The sequence below is a fragment of the Panicum hallii genome, chromosome 1, assembly GCF_002211085.1.
Source record: "Panicum hallii strain FIL2 chromosome 1, PHallii_v3.1, whole genome shotgun sequence".
Lineage (NCBI taxonomy): Eukaryota > Viridiplantae > Streptophyta > Magnoliopsida > Poales > Poaceae > Panicum > Panicum hallii.
In genome coordinates, this window is record NC_038042.1 from 49,194,826 (window position 1) to 49,209,700 (window position 14,875).

The following is a 14,875-nucleotide window of genomic DNA, read 5'->3' on the forward strand; positions in this document are numbered from 1 at the left end:
TTGTGGGGGCGGCGCGTGCAGGCCGCCAGACGGAAGACGGCGGTGGCGCCGCGCTCCCGAGCCACCCACTGCGAGCGGGCAGCACTCGTCAGAAATCGCCACTTCGCAAGCCGTAAGGTTCGGCGGCCGGACCCCGCCCGACGACGGCGTCCGGCCGCGCCGTACGCTGCGTGCGGGTGGAATTGCGACCGAGCGTGCATCCGGCCGGGGCATCCCTGTTCCTTCGCTGCTTCGGAGTTCAGCCAGCGCTCGCAGTCAGCGTCGCACTCCGTCGAGGCACTCCTCGTGCCACTGCGGACAGAGTCAAAGCAGGGTGGATCGTGGCCGAGCAGGAACGAACGGTGAGGATACTGCTCTGGCACGTAACGTACGAGCAACGACAGAGTGGTCGAGGACGATGGCAATTGAAACAACTAAGAAGTTTGTTAGCGATCGATCGATGTGCGTGGACTCGTGGTAGACACTTTGTTTATCCGCGATACAGCGGGCGCCCCCCGGTTTCGTTCCTGGGACGGTTCAAAAGCGGCATCATCAGCAACAGGGTGTCAACTGTATCCATACAACATCAGCATCAGGTACCGTTCCAGTATACTAATGATGATCCAGTAAGTCGCTTCCAAAACCAAATATGATAACGGCAGCTTGTCCTGCTAGCTGTTACTAGTATAAAGATGCCTGCCCGTGGGCTTATTACCAGGGTCAAGAACTCAGAAGCAAGGCTCATCTACATGGCCACCAAGTACATCGTCGGATCGGTGGCGGCCTCCTTCGCCTTCGCCTACGCCTGCGGCGTCTACCTCGCCGACAGGAAGGTCCTCGGAGGTGAGATGCCACGCACCACTGTGTCTGTGGCGGCGCCTCTCCTTCAATTCGCCAGAGGAATGAAGCAGAACAGGGCAGTATCTGACTGACCTCTCGCTCGCTGCTGCTTTGCTTCTTGGCAATTAAACCTGCAGGCACGACGCCTCGCACCGTGGCGACGAGCGAGTGGTGGCAGGAGACGGACAGGAAGTTCCAGGCGTGGCCGCGCACCGCCGGCCCGCCGGTCGCCATGAACCCCATCAGCCGCCAGAACTTCGTCGTCAAGCCGTCCTCCGAGACCTGATGAAGGCGTCCCAACGAAGATCGATGATGACAGGGCGCTGCCCTGCTACACCGATCTGCGTCTCGTTTTCCGGTTCCAAACAAATCGACAAGCAAACGTGCATCGTCGATCTCTTGCTGTGTTATGACGATGCCGTGTAGTGCTGACATGTTGCAGTAGCTTTATGTTTCAGCAAGGACTTGTCGATCGAAGCACTAGACACGCGTTATTGAACCTTGCATTCTGTTCTGAGAATCATCTGTGTGCCTTGTTCTTCGGCTACGAACATGACAGAATGCTAAACTCAGAATTTTTGAAGCACCACCTGATGAGTGTTTTAGTCGCTCACAAAGTCTATGCAAGCCTCAACTTGGTTTTGTTAATTGGTGCTATCTGAGAACAAGAGATCCGAACATCGGAAGACGGAAGCAGTGGCTCGGATCTGAAATACTTTGCACGCAATAGGACCATTCCATAGATTTTCTAGATCTGTTGGTGGAAGTCAACTGGATTACCTTTTGTTATTGTTGAGTTGGTCACCATTCCTTAAGCTGAATATCTACTTTGATAAAAATGTTAGATACCATTCAGATATGTGATTGCAGGTAAAGATAAATGAGTCATTCAAAGGGCGAGGCATGAGAGATTGTACTTTTACACTACTTACACATATGTGACACCCTTCCTCCCTCTTCATTGTAGACTAAAGCGTGCTTGGTTCACCTTAGCCACACCACAACTATGGCAGCGCCATAAATCTGCAGCCCACCACTTAGTTGGTAAGACAGCTTTGACACACCGCTGCAGCAGATTTCTGGTGCCACGAACTATGACACCACACCACCACAGATGCGCAGGTGGTAATTGGTGGGCAGCTACCAAGCAGACCCTAACACTCTAACAAGGGCATGATTCCAGTCCCCTTATCTAATTGCCGGTGGTCGTGTTACTTTTTGTGGCCAGTGTTAGACAACTATAGGCACTGATCATCTCTTGCACCTTTTAATTCGTTCTACTCACAATTGTCCCCACCCTATGGCTAAGCCGGTGTTATGATAACATAAAAGTCTAATTTATCCAATTATCTTTTTACTAGACCTTGTCCAATTATGATAACAAATATTCAAGGTTTCATGGAAGATGAGGCTTAGTCTGAAGCACAATCTATGCTACATCCGAGCATATGGCGAGAGACAAGTGTTTTCCAAAAATTTTCTTTTGTTGAAATAATATTTTCCAAAAATCTTAGCTTATGGACTATGGAGGTACCAATACCAATAGATGCTTATTGCCCTATATCTTTGCTAACTCCAAACGTTATACGTCCTCCATATACGTAGAATAGAAGACGGATGTACGTAATGGCACAATGCTACTGTTGCGTAACGCCCTCCGTATACGTAGAATGGAAGATGGATGTACATAATGGCACAATATTACTGTTGCGTAACATCCTCCGTATACGTAGAATAGAAGACGGATGTACATAATAGCACAATACTACTGTTGCGAAACGTTCACAAAACTTTGCAGCATATATATATTTGACTATTTTTTTATCGGACCACCGTTAAAAACCGGTACACTCCACGGCAATGCAACCCTTTGGGCCCATTCGTCGGTCATTGCAGTTCCCTCGACAGTGACATCGGCGAGCAGAGCACTTCCCGTTACCACACCCAACACTCCGGGCCCACGCATCAGCGCCCCATCTCAGCCCTTGGTCATCCACCTGACCTCCTCCACTTTCCTCCCTCTTGCGACTCTCATCGGGGGCAACAGGAGAGGCGGCAGGGGCGCAGGGCAAGGAGGAAGGCGCCGCACCCGCCACCGACGGGTCCTTCCTCTCTTCCCCTCCGCCTGCCCCCTGCTACCTAGGCGCCCTCGCTGGGATGGCGGACACCAACCCGGACGCCATCAAGAGATACACCCCGCCCGTGCACAGGTGAGCTCGCGTCGCGTCACCATGGGCTGGCTGGGTTTCCCGCAAGATGCAAGCTGAGCTGATTTGCGGGGGCATTTCTTGGTAGCTTGGCATGGCTGCGGAGAGGGTAGGCTTCCGTTGGATCCGACCAGTTCTTGGCATTTCTTGGGCCGTTATGCATAGATTTGAGCGGTCGGCGGTCTTCTGGGCTCTGGCTTCTAATGTTGAGCAGCTTTGATGGCCTCGATCTGAGACAGCACCTGAGAAAGTGTGCGTTGTGAATAATTGCTGTCACATAGACTCCATAGATCAAAATCCTCTCTTTTTTCTTTTTCTTTTTTGCCTTTTTTATTGTTAGTACCTTCCCCCCGTCTTTCTGTTAGCTCGGGGAGGATGTAGTACGAAAGGGGCTTTTGCAAACGTGCAATCTTTGTCACTAGCAAGCTACTGTTTTCAGTTTTCTGGTTATCCTTTGGCATGCTGATCTAGCCTAGCAATTGAGAGTGAATAAAGGAGCAAGGGTGACTTTGATCCCCACAGGCAACTTTTTTCAGCTTTGCTCAATCCGTTCAGTTTGCAGTTCATGCATCTGTTACTAGATCTGATTTCTGGCTTCAAAGGCACCATCTTATATTTTCTTGTCAACGTAAACTGCTACATGTTGTCATCGTCCATGTATTAGTGATCTTGCATAGCCAGAGTTAGAAGTGGAGTTAAGTGTGAAGAGCAAGTCGATTTTTTGTAGAAATTTTGTGCATTCGCTGATCACTCAGTTGTCAGTTGATATAGCCTCTTAGTTCTTTTCGTAGGAGTTAGGATTTCTGATCTAATAATGCGATGTCTGCATTGCTGCTCATTATCTGTATGTTGTTTGAATGTATACCATCAAATCAATACTTGGAACCTTATTTTGTTGTATAGATCCACATTTCGTTAGCTTTATATCTTGGTAGATGTCTCTGCTTATGATCAAAGCTTATGGCTGTCTTTATTCTCATTATTGTTCAGGAATCGTGCAAACAATCGGCGGAAGTCTGGAGGTACATTCCTTCCAATGCAGTTAGTTAAGTTTTGTTATGCTTTTCAGGCACTTGTTCTGAATAATTTTCGACTAATTTAGTTGATATGATCTGATTCATTTACTGGGTTTTATGGTGCATTTCTTTAAATGCAACCAGTTGGATTTGCAGATGATTTTAGGCACATGCAATTTTGCTTTGTGGTCTGTTGGTTTGATGCATAAGGTCCCACTGTTGACCAATTTAGTCAATATGATCTGATCCAATAGCTGGGTGATACAATTACTGTACTTCTAAGTTAGTCCAGGAATATGTTTATAAATCTCCACATAGTCCAACATCTGTGTTCGCTCTGCTGCAAATGGACAGCCCATTACCATAGTTTCAGCTTCATAATTCATAATAACAGAAGGATCCTTTAACAAACTAACATTCTTCTGTGAACCTTACACACCAACAAATTAGCCAATGCATTGTGTGAACCTTACACATTCTTCTGTGAACTTTACAACAGTCAACAGTAAAAAAAAAAGTAAGTTGAAGTCACCCGCACCAATAGTGTCTATAGTTACCATTTTAAGAATAAAGTTGTTATTGTTGTCTTGTGTGAACCTGCACACACCAACAAATTAGCCAATACATTTCTTTACAACAGAAAAAAAAATGTAAACTGAAAAGTCACCTGCAACAGTAGTAACTATTGTTAATATTTTAAGAGTAAAAGTTGTTACTTCTGTTGTACTGAATGGTCATTACTGGTAGCTTTTCAGAAACCGTAAGTTTGCATTTTAGACTTTTTCTGTTTCCTGTAATTTTTGTATTAGTTATCTTGTCTCTTAATATGCTACTGCTCAATGTTAAGTTGTTAGGCAGTTCTGTTCAGGTTACTTATTATGATACTAGTTGTCATTCCACCAAACAGATAGGGCTGATAAGGCTAATTACTCCTACAACAATGATGGAGAGAAGAGCCATGTTCCTTCATTAAAGAACCTTCCTCCAATTGTTCCTCACGAAACATTCTTCAGCAATGTTCAGAATGACTTCAATCAAACAAGATTAGTGCCTTTGGAGGGATGTTCAGCCAGTGAGGCATCACAGCTTCTCAATGACCGTATGTTTCTCTGCAAAACTTCACATTCTTAGTAGAAAACTTCTGTGGTACAAGTTCTTACTTTTTGGCTGCTCATAGTTGCTGCATGCTGCTGTGTAATACATGTATTTAGGGGTGGATACTAAGAAAGTTTGAGTGGTATATTGTTTCCCTTTGCTTCTGTGTTGAACCTAGGAGGGTGCCTAAACTTTCATTCTGATTATGTAGGTTGGACTGTTGCAATGAACTTGTACAATGATCAAACAATTGACTCCTCTGGTGAGTCCTTATGTTGCTATGAACTTTACATTTCTTGATGGTAACTGATAATGCAAATACTTGAGTCTTTAGTGTTGAAGAACCACTGTGGCAGTGAGAAAATTAGGACTTCACTAGTGATGCATAACAACTTGAAAGTAGACATTATTTTTATGTTACGATATGTTGGTATCATAGCTCCATGCATCAATAATATTTATGTTCTTGTATCTTGCCTCAACCTATTGCAGCGGTCCTTAAGAATTGAGAAATTCATATTGTGTAGAAGTGTATGTGCATATACTTTGTGGCAACTCTTAGAATTTACATATTTGGTAAATAACTAGAGAATAGAGATGCTATGGTGTTATATATAATACCATGCTCTGCAAAATTAAACAACAGTAGTCAAGCAAAGTTGGGAATACAGTTCTTTTAGGGCATGCACTTGCTACCTGGAAAAGTGCCTCTTGATGAACTGGGGATTTTAATAGCATTTTAGGCCCATTATAAATACTATATTCTAATGAACTCAGGGTATCAACTTGACACCTCAATTAGATATCCATGTCAGTGGTGCCAATATGAAACAATAAAACAAAAGGTGCACCTGTCAATACTGTTAACTTCGCTATCTTGACGTTTGTCCAGAGAAACCAGTAATGTATTCTGGATCTACTGGTTCATCATGGGGTCACCTGAAGCTTCCTCATCAGGTATGAATTGGAGTAAAATCCTTGCCGTGATTTCCTCCTACATTTCATTTTGCTATATCCTAATTGCTTGCTGGGGGTTGTTGAGGTCATAGATGAACTTCCTTGAAGAGTTGCGTCGTGCAGTTGACGCTCATACAGAAATTGCATCGCCTGTCGACTCCTGGAACTAACGGAAGTCAACATCCGCATCATTACGGGTTATGACTAGTTTATGGAAGGCAGTCTATTCGTCAGTTCAATGTATGTGTATCTCAGGCACTCACGCTGTGCCAAAATGCTTTCGTCTAACCTGTAGCTATTGGGCTTCTTCTGGAATCAGCATTTGTAAGATTGTACCACTATATCCTGGCCCTATGGATGAAAAGCAGCTTGTTGCATCAGGTAAATGACACACCGGGTACTCACACCATCGCAACAGCTTGGTTGTTGTATGCTACTTGAAGAATCTGTGGTTATCATCCATTTTCTCGACATCTGAGTTTTTGCCCTTCTCTAGAATTTGTAGAAGGCAACGCTTATTGAAAACCTCAGCTTCAACTTTCAAGTTTATTAATGGTGCTTTTCTCTGCACTAAACCACTCAACCTTCATATCTCAAGGTCGGCGCATGGTTAAGCATTAGTGGCAAGTATATGTTAACTCAGGGGCCTTTGGCTTACAACCTTGGCCGTCTGAGGAGCGGGGAATTTTGTAGTGCATTTAATGCACCTTCAATCCAACATTAAAGTTAGCACGATAGCTATAAGATTATTCACGTCAAGAATAGATGACATATTAGGATTTAGAGTAATATGATATAGATTGGCATTCAATATTTTATTCTACACATCTTAGATGATTTTGTCACCATGCATTTTTGAATCCAAATTTACATCTTCCATGGGAGTACGAAATCTCAATCAAGGCCCACGAAGTACGTTTTCCAGGAAATTGTAGGACGCGAAATGCGTGTTCCAGGTAAAGTGACGCCTGGCGTATAATAAACAACAAGACTAAAAGAAGATTCCGTCTTCATCGTCCCGTGGCCCTTGGTGGACGATAAGGCTTAACGGAAAACAACAGCAGAGCACTCCCGCTTCCCACCCCACTCGCCATGGCCGAAACCTTCGCGGGCCTCCGCATCGTCGCCTCCGCCGTCCCTCAGCCTCAAACCCTCCACCGCCGCCTTCTCCGCGCCGCGCTCCGCGAAAGCCCGTTCCGGGGCGGCCGGCTGCGCGCCCGGGCCGCGGTCGCGGGGCCGCCGGAGGTGGACGACGACGATGCGATGAGCATCGACAACCTGCACCGCTTCTTCGACCTCAACATTGGGAGATGGAACGGATCCTTCTACGTACGCTCCTCTCCCCCGCCGCTCCCCTGAACTTCAAGCCTGGCTTCCTGTTTCCCGATTCGTGATTGCGCTGAATGTCGCTTGCGCGTGCGCTTTTGTTTTTCTTAGCAATTCGACGCGCATGGGAGGGTGCTGCAGGATATCAGCACCCGGTTGTCCGTGAGCACGTATGGGGAGGACGACCTCATCAGCCTCCTGCAATCGTAATGCTCCCTCCCAGTGATATTTATTTACCTATTTTGAGGGGACCCAGTGATATTTATGACTACATAATCATATCTTCAACTTGTTTGTTTCGAATTTCTATTGCCGTAATTCAATTCGATAAACATACGCTGAGGTTTTGATCTTAATTGTGCATACATTTCCATGGTTATGTCGGTTCTTTGAGCAATAATAATTATTCAGTTGATGTGCTCTGAGGCCGAAAATGATATATTTTCAATTGTGTGATTTTTAGGCTGTATATCAAGCAGGCTTCCTCTAAGATATCAGTTGTTGATGAGGATGATTCTGAACCAGAATGGGTGGAGTACAAAATCAAAGAGACGAACATGTTCACTGTGGACAAGTATCAGCAGGTGCACTGAAATTTGTAGGCTTCTCATCCTTTCTTATCTTGTAAATTCTGTACATCTCTGAGCTTAGATAACGATTGATATTTTTTTAATGTACAGATAGGGTTCTTTCCTGAAGAGAAGGCATTTGCTCTGAGGTACCAGACTGCGGGAATGCTGGAGACTGTCCTTCGGGTTGGTGTGCTTGGAGAAGATGATACTGGTGAAGAATCCCCCAAGTAAACATTACTGGCCACAAACTTAGGTGTTTACTGAGTTGTGAAGCTCTTATATGTGTAACATATCTGTTTTATCTTCATCAGAAACTTGAAGATACCTTCTCGTAAGCCATCTATTGTATGTGAGAATTGTCTTTACTCCCTTGAAGGCAATGGTCGAGTGAGGGCTTTCCACATAATGGACCCGAACGGAGTGCTAGACACACTTCTTGTTTTCCATGAAAAGCAGGGAGTGCCACAGGCACTTATTGACTCTTCAATTGATCCTGAGGTAGGTCCTTTTAGTCCACTGCTGAAATATTTGTGAAGAACAATCTTATGATGGGACACAGGATTGTGCTGAATGAAGCCAACATTTTATTCCTTTGTCGCTAGAGTGCCAGCAGTGATAGGATGAATGCACTACTTGGAAGATGGAAGGGGCGTTCTGTGACCAAGAGGAGTGGGGTGTATGGAGCAACTCTCGCTGAGGCAGATACAGTTGTTGTCCTTGAAATGGACAACAATGGCCAGCTGATTCAGGTACACTTCATAGCTTTGGTCTGATATATATATATACTTATGCACTTTGTACATACTCTCATTGTTTGAATCGTAAAACGGCGTCAACCTAATGTTTTGGTGAAATGGACCTAATCAACTGACCTGTACCATTTTCTGCATCAGCATGCTTCTGCTCTTTCCTTTATGTTAGTCATATCCGTGTTTACAAGGAGCATGCAAGCATTTAGTCGGACACAGCTTATGCTGCGTGCCGTATTTTTTCAGCATCAGAAAAGGCTCTTAAAGAATAGAAATGGTCGCTTACATTATTGCTACACTATTGCGAATATTTTGCTACTTCTGTTCATAGGACACTATATCAACAAAATCTGGAACTAGCACGACAACAACGGTCAACTGGACAGGATCAGCAAGCAATAACTTGCTTCAGTTTGACGGAGGATACGAAATGACACTGCTACCTGGTGGAATGTACATGGGATACCCATCAGACATCAGCAAATGTGTCGCCCAGTTAGACTCTTTCCATCTGGAGTTCTGTTGGATGGAATCGCCAGGAAAGAGGCAGCGGCTTGTGCGCACTTACGACTCTGCTGGTCTGGCTGTTTCATCAACCTACTTTCTGGAGAGCAAAGTATGAATCACACCTTCCACACCCATACCGAGTAGCAACGGTTTTGTAAGTTCCCTAGCAACCTCATTGATTAGTTTTGCTGTATGTTGCTCGGTACATGACAATTGAGTATATATTGCCACTTGTCAGACATCATTGTCTACGCAGAACACAGAATCAAACGAGTGCTTCATTCTTCGTTTCGCTCGCATTCTACCAGTGTTTCATGCATCCTCCTTATACTTCATTTTGTGTGGGCATAGATAGTAAGGTTCAAATTTGGAGTTTGCCTCTACCTTTTCAAGTGCCCATGTGGTCGAAACTGAATATTAAAGCATCCTTCAATCTACATGAACTCTCGGCTTCTGCCTGCCGCACTTATCGGAGCCACTCTACCGCTTATGCCAGGTAGTGTATGCAGTATTGCAGACTTGCAGTAAACTGGTTGGTCAGGCGCTCTGCTGCTGAGATGGGACAATATCGTTTAAGAGCGGGCGGGCATTGCATCCGCACACTAGCCATTCGTTTGTGACCTTGACTCATGGGTCAGGGTTGGCGTTCGGTCTTTAAATCATTTGAAGACTTCGGTTAGCTGGAAATGACAACAAAAATTTAGTACAAAATTGTCAAGACTGAACAATTCACTTGCACTCAGTTCGTGCTCGGGGTCAGTCTCGACCAAACTAACCGATCATAAAATCATAAAAAAATAAAATCAACCACTACCAGACGTGCCACTGCATACAACCCGCTAACTCTCTCTCTCTCTCTCTCAAAGAGAAGAAAAACAAAAGAAGGGTCAACAGGATCCACATAATTAAAATACAACCCGGTTTCTTAAAAACAAAGAAATAGGAAGCAAAAGCTTACCAAGTCTACGAGTCAAGGTCACCGCTGCATACAACAGTGGCATTGTGACTCATGGGGTTGGCGTTCGGTCACATCGTTTCGGTCTTTAAATCATTTGAATAGTTCGGTTGGGTGGAAATGACAACCAATTTTGGTACAAAATTGTCAAGACCGGTCAGTTCGTTCTCGGGTCACTCTTGACAAAACAAACCGATCGTATATTTAAAAAATAAAATAAAATCAAGCATCACCAGTCACTCTCGATCGTCAAAATATACTAGAAATATAGCAGGGTAATTAGAATTGTCAGACTTTTTTATCTTTTATTTATTGTTTATTTTCTCCTAAAATTCAATCGCTTATATTAATGTGGCACCCTATCTCTAGAATAATGGGAGTAAAGTAAATATCCACGTATTTAAAATACAACAACAACAACAACAACAACTTAGCCTTTTGTCCCAAGCAAGTTGCGGTAGGCTAGAGATGAAACCCACAGAAAACAAGAATAAGAAACACAGAAAGGGTACAAACCAAAGGAACAGTTAGGGGTTTAATAAAAAGTAACAAACGTCACGGTTCAGGTACGCTAATTGCTAATCTCCAAGCGCTCCTATCCAATGCTAATTTCTTAGCGATATTCCACTCCTTAAGGTCTCTCTTGACCGTCTCGTCCCAAGTTAGTCTAGGTCTACCTCTACCTCTCCTTACATTATCTCCCCGTTTTAAAACTCCACTACGCACCGGCGCCTCGGGAGGCCTCCGTTGTACATGTCCAAACCATCTCAACCGATGTTGAATCAACTTCTCCTCGATAGGTGCCACCCCGACCCTATCTCGAATCTCTTCGTTCCGGACTCTATCCCTTCTTGTATGCCCGCAGAACCAACGCAGCATACGCATCTCCGCTACACTCAGTTGCGGACATATCTCCTTTTTGTAGGCCAACATTCAGCACCGTATAGCATCGCCGGGTGAATCGCCGTCCTATAGAACTTACCTTTTAGCCTCTGTGGCACCTTCTTGTCACAGAGGACGCCAGAAGCCTGCCGCCACTTCAACCAACCGGCTGAAATTTTATGCCTAACATCTTCATCAATGTCTCCATCTTTCTGAAGCATGTATCCTAGATACCGAAAAGTATCCTTCTTGGCCACCACTTGACCTTCGAGGCTAACATCCCCATCCTCATGCCTAGTCGGGCTAAAGTCGCACATCATATACTCGGTCTTGGTCCTACTCAGTCTGAACCCCCTCGACTCTAACGTGTGTCTCCACAGCTCCAACTTCATATTAACCCCTGCCCTACTCACGTCAACTAGCACCACATCATCAGCAAAGAGCATACACCAAGGGATATCACCCTGTATGTCCCTTGTGACCTCATCCATCACCAAAGCAAATAGATAAGGGCTCAATGCTGACCCCTGATGTAGTCCTATTTTAATTGGAAAGTCACTGGTATCGCCATCACATGTTCGAACACAAGTCATCGCATCCTTGTACATATCCTTTAAAAAACAACGCGGTTTCTAAAAAAGAAAAAGCAAAAGCTTGCAAAGTTACTTGTGATTGAACCTTTGCTTTTTTAAAAAAGAAAAAGCAAAAGCTTGCAAAGTTTCATGATGTTCGTATTTTTCTAGATTTATTGCAGGATCTAAACGACGTTATTGTTTCAGTGGTAACCGGTCCTATTTTTTCAGTGGTAACTGGCTCTATTTCTTTCAGTGGTCGGTGACGTGCCCGTCAACAACGAGTCGTCTGTGATGACTTCGTCAATCTTAAAGATCTGCCAGTTCAGTCTCTCGAGGGTACTTGTAAGAGTAGAGCTGCGTATGTGTATTCATAAATATGCGTACATGTATATGAGTGTCTGCGTGTGCATTGTGTTTCGGAGAAAAAACTTACTAAGTCTACGAGTCAGGGTGACGTGATCGAGCGATTGGAAAGTGTGTGCATGCAACGAGCACAGAGAAACAACTGAGGTGAAATCAAACGGGACGAGCTAATATTAATACACAACTAAAGTCCTTCTAACTATTTAAATAACATCTATCCAAATAATTAATTTAACCAGCAAATGGATTAGCTGGTCCACAAACGATATTATACGGTGGCGACTCGAGCCTTTGAGCGAGCAAGCATCCCATTTGTGGCGAGCACACATACTTCGTCTTCTCGCTCGGCAGAGAGATATGAGAGATACAGAGTGTTGCCGGAGATATAATAGACAAAAGCAGGTGTGGATCGCTTGGACCAGGAATGGTTGTTCTTTTCGTTCAATTTACTCCTGGCACACCGCTGTTCGATTTTCTTCTTTCTTTCTTTTGGTTTCTTGATATATTCGTATTGACCCGTCTGTGCTCGCCGTGTTTTGGTTTCACAGGTCTTAGCTAGATACCTCACAACACGAGGCTCTGCTCGGCGTGTCAAGTGGGAGATGCTCGTGCTGCTTGGACTATTGCTTCTTTGCCGTGGAATCGGCAGCACCCATGGCTCACCGGACGACCACGCCGGCGACGGCGACATGATGTCGCTGCTGGATTTCAAGAGGGCCATCACCAGCGACCCAAAGCGAGCTCTAGCCACATGGAACACAAGCAACCCCTTGTGCAGGTGGGCTGGGGTCGCGTGCGGCCGGGCGCACCGGGGGCGTGTGATCACATCGCTGGGACTCGCAGGCCAGGACCTCGAAGGTGAAATCACCTCCTCTCTTGGAAATCTCACGTTTCTGAAGACGCTGAACCTGTCCGAGAACAGCTTCTCAGGCCGCTTGCCTCCTCTGGGCCGTCTCGGCAAACTGGAGGTCCTTGATCTGAGCCGGAACTCGTTGCGCGATGCTATCCCAGATGGAATCGCCAATTGCTCCAGCCTTCGTATACTTGACCTCTCTGAAAACTCTCTAGTCGGTGAACTCCACCCTAAACTCGGCTTACTTTCTGGTCTCTCAGCTTTAGATCTACACGGGAATAGACTCAGAGGAACCATCCCACCGTCCCTCGACAATATGACTCACCTAAAAGTACTCGGTCTAGAAAATAATAGCCTGTCAGGAAGTATCCCTGCTGAGCTTGGAAAATTATCGAATTTGTGGATCTTGTCTCTAGGTGAAAATATATTATCAGGCGGCATACCACGTTGCTTGGGAAATCTCCAACAACTCAGGTGGATGGAACTTGATAACAACAATCTCAGGGGTAAAATACCAGTTACCTTGGGGAATCTCCAACAGCTCAAATTGATGGATCTTAGTCACAGCAATCTCAGTGGTAAAATACCACGTACCTTGGGGAATCTCCAACAACTCATAATGATGAACCTCAGTAACAACAATCTCAGGGGTAAAATACCAGTTACCTTGGGGAATCTCCAACAGCTCCAATTGATGGATCTTAGTCACAACAATCTCAGTGGTAAAATACCGCGTACTTTGGAGAATCTCCAACAACTCATGTGGATGGACCTTAATAACAATAATCTCCGTGGTAAAATACCACGTACATTGGGGAATCTCCAACAGCTCTTATCCATGGATCTTAGTCACAACAATCTCGAAGGTGATATACCATCCAATTTGGGTGACCTTGGTCAACTCTACCACCTGGATCTTAGCGACAACAAACTTAAAGGTATCATACCTTAGGAAGTCATTCTGTACTTGCACAGTATTCAGCCGCACCATCCTGTAATAGTACTCGTTTCAAGGTTCAATACGCGTAGATCGCAAGTTTGCTCCAGCAATCTCACCGCACCACGGTGGACTGGAAGCGAGCCTCACTTGAGAAATACATGTAATTCACTGTGAGCTGATTCGTCTGATGAAAAGATCCCATGATCTCATTTTTGTGGTACACCTTCCTGGTATATGTTAATGACACGAAAAGTGTTTCCTGTTTGCTACTGGCATAAACTTGATCTCTTTTTTTCCAACCTTCGCACGTCAATTTTTCATAGTCGTACGAGTGCAGAGAGAAAAGGCTACGTAAAGTGTCACAAGAAAGTGGATGCACGAACGGAATTACGGCTGTTTAACTATCACTATCAGTTGGAGTGGCTTCAATCGGCATGACGGCAAACCGAGCGCCAAAGGCCGCCGCCGCACTCGATCGCCGAAGCCGGCCGACTTCAGTTGGACGGGTTGCCGGTTCCTGCAGCTACATCTGCAGACCTGTCGGACACGGGGGACAGTTCTTCAGTTCAACTTGCATCCTGGCAAAGCCATCAAACTCGTATGTTCTTTTTTTTTCGTTTTATTTGTGTACTCGTGTGCTGACATGACATCTTCATGCGTGGCACCTTGCAGAGATATCGAGCTTCTGAGGTGAACGAAGGGAAGCACACCATGCCTGTAACACTGCCGCTGCTGCTGCTGTTCTGCATCGGGCGTGTATGCAGTATTGCACACAGGTTGCAGTAATAAATACAATCCGGTTTCTCAAAAACAAAAAGCAAAAGCTTACCAAGTCTACGAGTCTTTCGAAAAAATAATCTACGAGTCAAGGTCACCGCAGCATGCAACAACAGCGTGATTGAGCGATCGGAAAGTGTGTGGATGCAACGAGCACCAAGGAATAGATTTATACGGGCACGCATACTTCGTCTTCTCGCTTGGCAGAAAGCTAGATAGGGTAGATACAGTTCCGAGTGTTGCCGGAGTTCAAATAAACCAAAGCGGGTGCGGATCGCTTGG

General features: G+C 45.1%; 4 protein-coding genes across 6 annotated transcripts; all 4 read left to right on the forward strand.

The window, feature by feature from the left end:
• Positions 1 to 202: 202 nt before the first annotated feature.
• On the forward strand, positions 203 to 1,339 carry LOC112876768. Its single transcript, XM_025940948.1, has 3 exons — positions 203 to 575; positions 665 to 822; positions 957 to 1,339. Exons 2-3 carry the CDS (start codon positions 672 to 674, stop codon positions 1,103 to 1,105), a joined length of 300 nt encoding a protein of 99 aa, XP_025796733.1. The 5' UTR covers positions 203 to 575; positions 665 to 671; the 3' UTR covers positions 1,106 to 1,339.
• A 1,474-nt stretch (positions 1,340 to 2,813) lies between these two features.
• LOC112878821 lies at positions 2,814 to 6,567 on the forward strand. 2 transcript variants are annotated; one of them, XM_025943050.1, is made up of 6 exons: positions 2,814 to 3,029; positions 4,017 to 4,048; positions 4,950 to 5,141; positions 5,349 to 5,399; positions 6,030 to 6,094; positions 6,180 to 6,567. In XM_025943050.1, exons 1-6 carry the CDS (start codon positions 2,977 to 2,979, stop codon positions 6,198 to 6,200), a joined length of 414 nt encoding a protein of 137 aa, XP_025798835.1. In that variant the 5' UTR covers positions 2,814 to 2,976; the 3' UTR covers positions 6,201 to 6,567. The 2 variants fall into 2 exon arrangements, with proteins under 2 accessions (XP_025798835.1, XP_025798834.1); XM_025943049.1 differs by having other exon boundaries at positions 2,818 to 3,029; positions 6,187 to 6,567.
• Positions 6,568 to 7,108: 541 nt separating this feature from the next.
• LOC112890560 lies at positions 7,109 to 9,547 on the forward strand. Its single transcript, XM_025957433.1, has 7 exons — positions 7,109 to 7,423; positions 7,532 to 7,626; positions 7,884 to 8,004; positions 8,101 to 8,219; positions 8,304 to 8,490; positions 8,595 to 8,741; positions 9,073 to 9,547. The coding sequence occupies exons 1-7, from the start codon at positions 7,187 to 7,189 to the stop codon at positions 9,361 to 9,363; spliced, it is 1,197 nt and encodes a 398-aa protein (XP_025813218.1). The 5' UTR covers positions 7,109 to 7,186; the 3' UTR covers positions 9,364 to 9,547.
• Positions 9,548 to 12,333: 2,786 nt separating this feature from the next.
• LOC112890546 (LRR receptor-like serine/threonine-protein kinase FLS2) lies at positions 12,334 to 14,081 on the forward strand. 2 transcript variants are annotated; one of them, XM_025957426.1, is made up of 2 exons: positions 12,334 to 12,450; positions 12,572 to 14,081. In XM_025957426.1, the coding sequence occupies exons 1-2, from the start codon at positions 12,448 to 12,450 to the stop codon at positions 13,826 to 13,828; spliced, it is 1,260 nt and encodes a 419-aa protein (XP_025813211.1). In that variant the 5' UTR covers positions 12,334 to 12,447; the 3' UTR covers positions 13,829 to 14,081. The 2 variants fall into 2 exon arrangements, with proteins under 2 accessions (XP_025813211.1, XP_025813208.1); XM_025957423.1 differs by having other exon boundaries at positions 12,348 to 12,425.
• Positions 14,082 to 14,875: the final 794 nt, after the last annotated feature.

Bases quoted from the DNA above. Each gene is read 5' to 3' on its own strand.
- LOC112878821 (XM_025943049.1), top strand. From the start codon at position 2,977: ATGGCGGACACCAACCCGGACGCCATCAAGAGATACACCCCGCCCGTG. The intron at 5,142-5,348 runs GTATGTTTCTCT...CTGATTATGTAG, and splicing joins ATCACAGCTTCTCAATGACC to GTTGGACTGTTGCAATGAAC. The intron at 6,095-6,186 runs GTATGAATTGGA...TTGAGGTCATAG, and splicing joins ACCTGAAGCTTCCTCATCAG to ATGAACTTCCTTGAAGAGTT.
- LOC112876768 (XM_025940948.1), top strand. From the start codon at position 672: ATGCCTGCCCGTGGGCTTATTACCAGGGTCAAGAACTCAGAAGCAAGG. The intron at 823-956 runs GTGAGATGCCAC...TTAAACCTGCAG, and splicing joins CGACAGGAAGGTCCTCGGAG to GCACGACGCCTCGCACCGTG.
- LOC112890546 (XM_025957423.1), top strand. From the start codon at position 12,381: ATGAGAGATACAGAGTGTTGCCGGAGATATAATAGACAAAAGCAG. The intron at 12,426-12,571 runs GTGTGGATCGCT...TTGGTTTCACAG, and splicing joins GATATAATAGACAAAAGCAG to GTCTTAGCTAGATACCTCAC.
- LOC112890560 (XM_025957433.1), top strand. From the start codon at position 7,187: ATGGCCGAAACCTTCGCGGGCCTCCGCATCGTCGCCTCCGCCGTCCCT. The intron at 8,005-8,100 runs GTGCACTGAAAT...TTTAATGTACAG, and splicing joins CTGTGGACAAGTATCAGCAG to ATAGGGTTCTTTCCTGAAGA. The intron at 8,491-8,594 runs GTAGGTCCTTTT...CTTTGTCGCTAG, and splicing joins ACTCTTCAATTGATCCTGAG to AGTGCCAGCAGTGATAGGAT.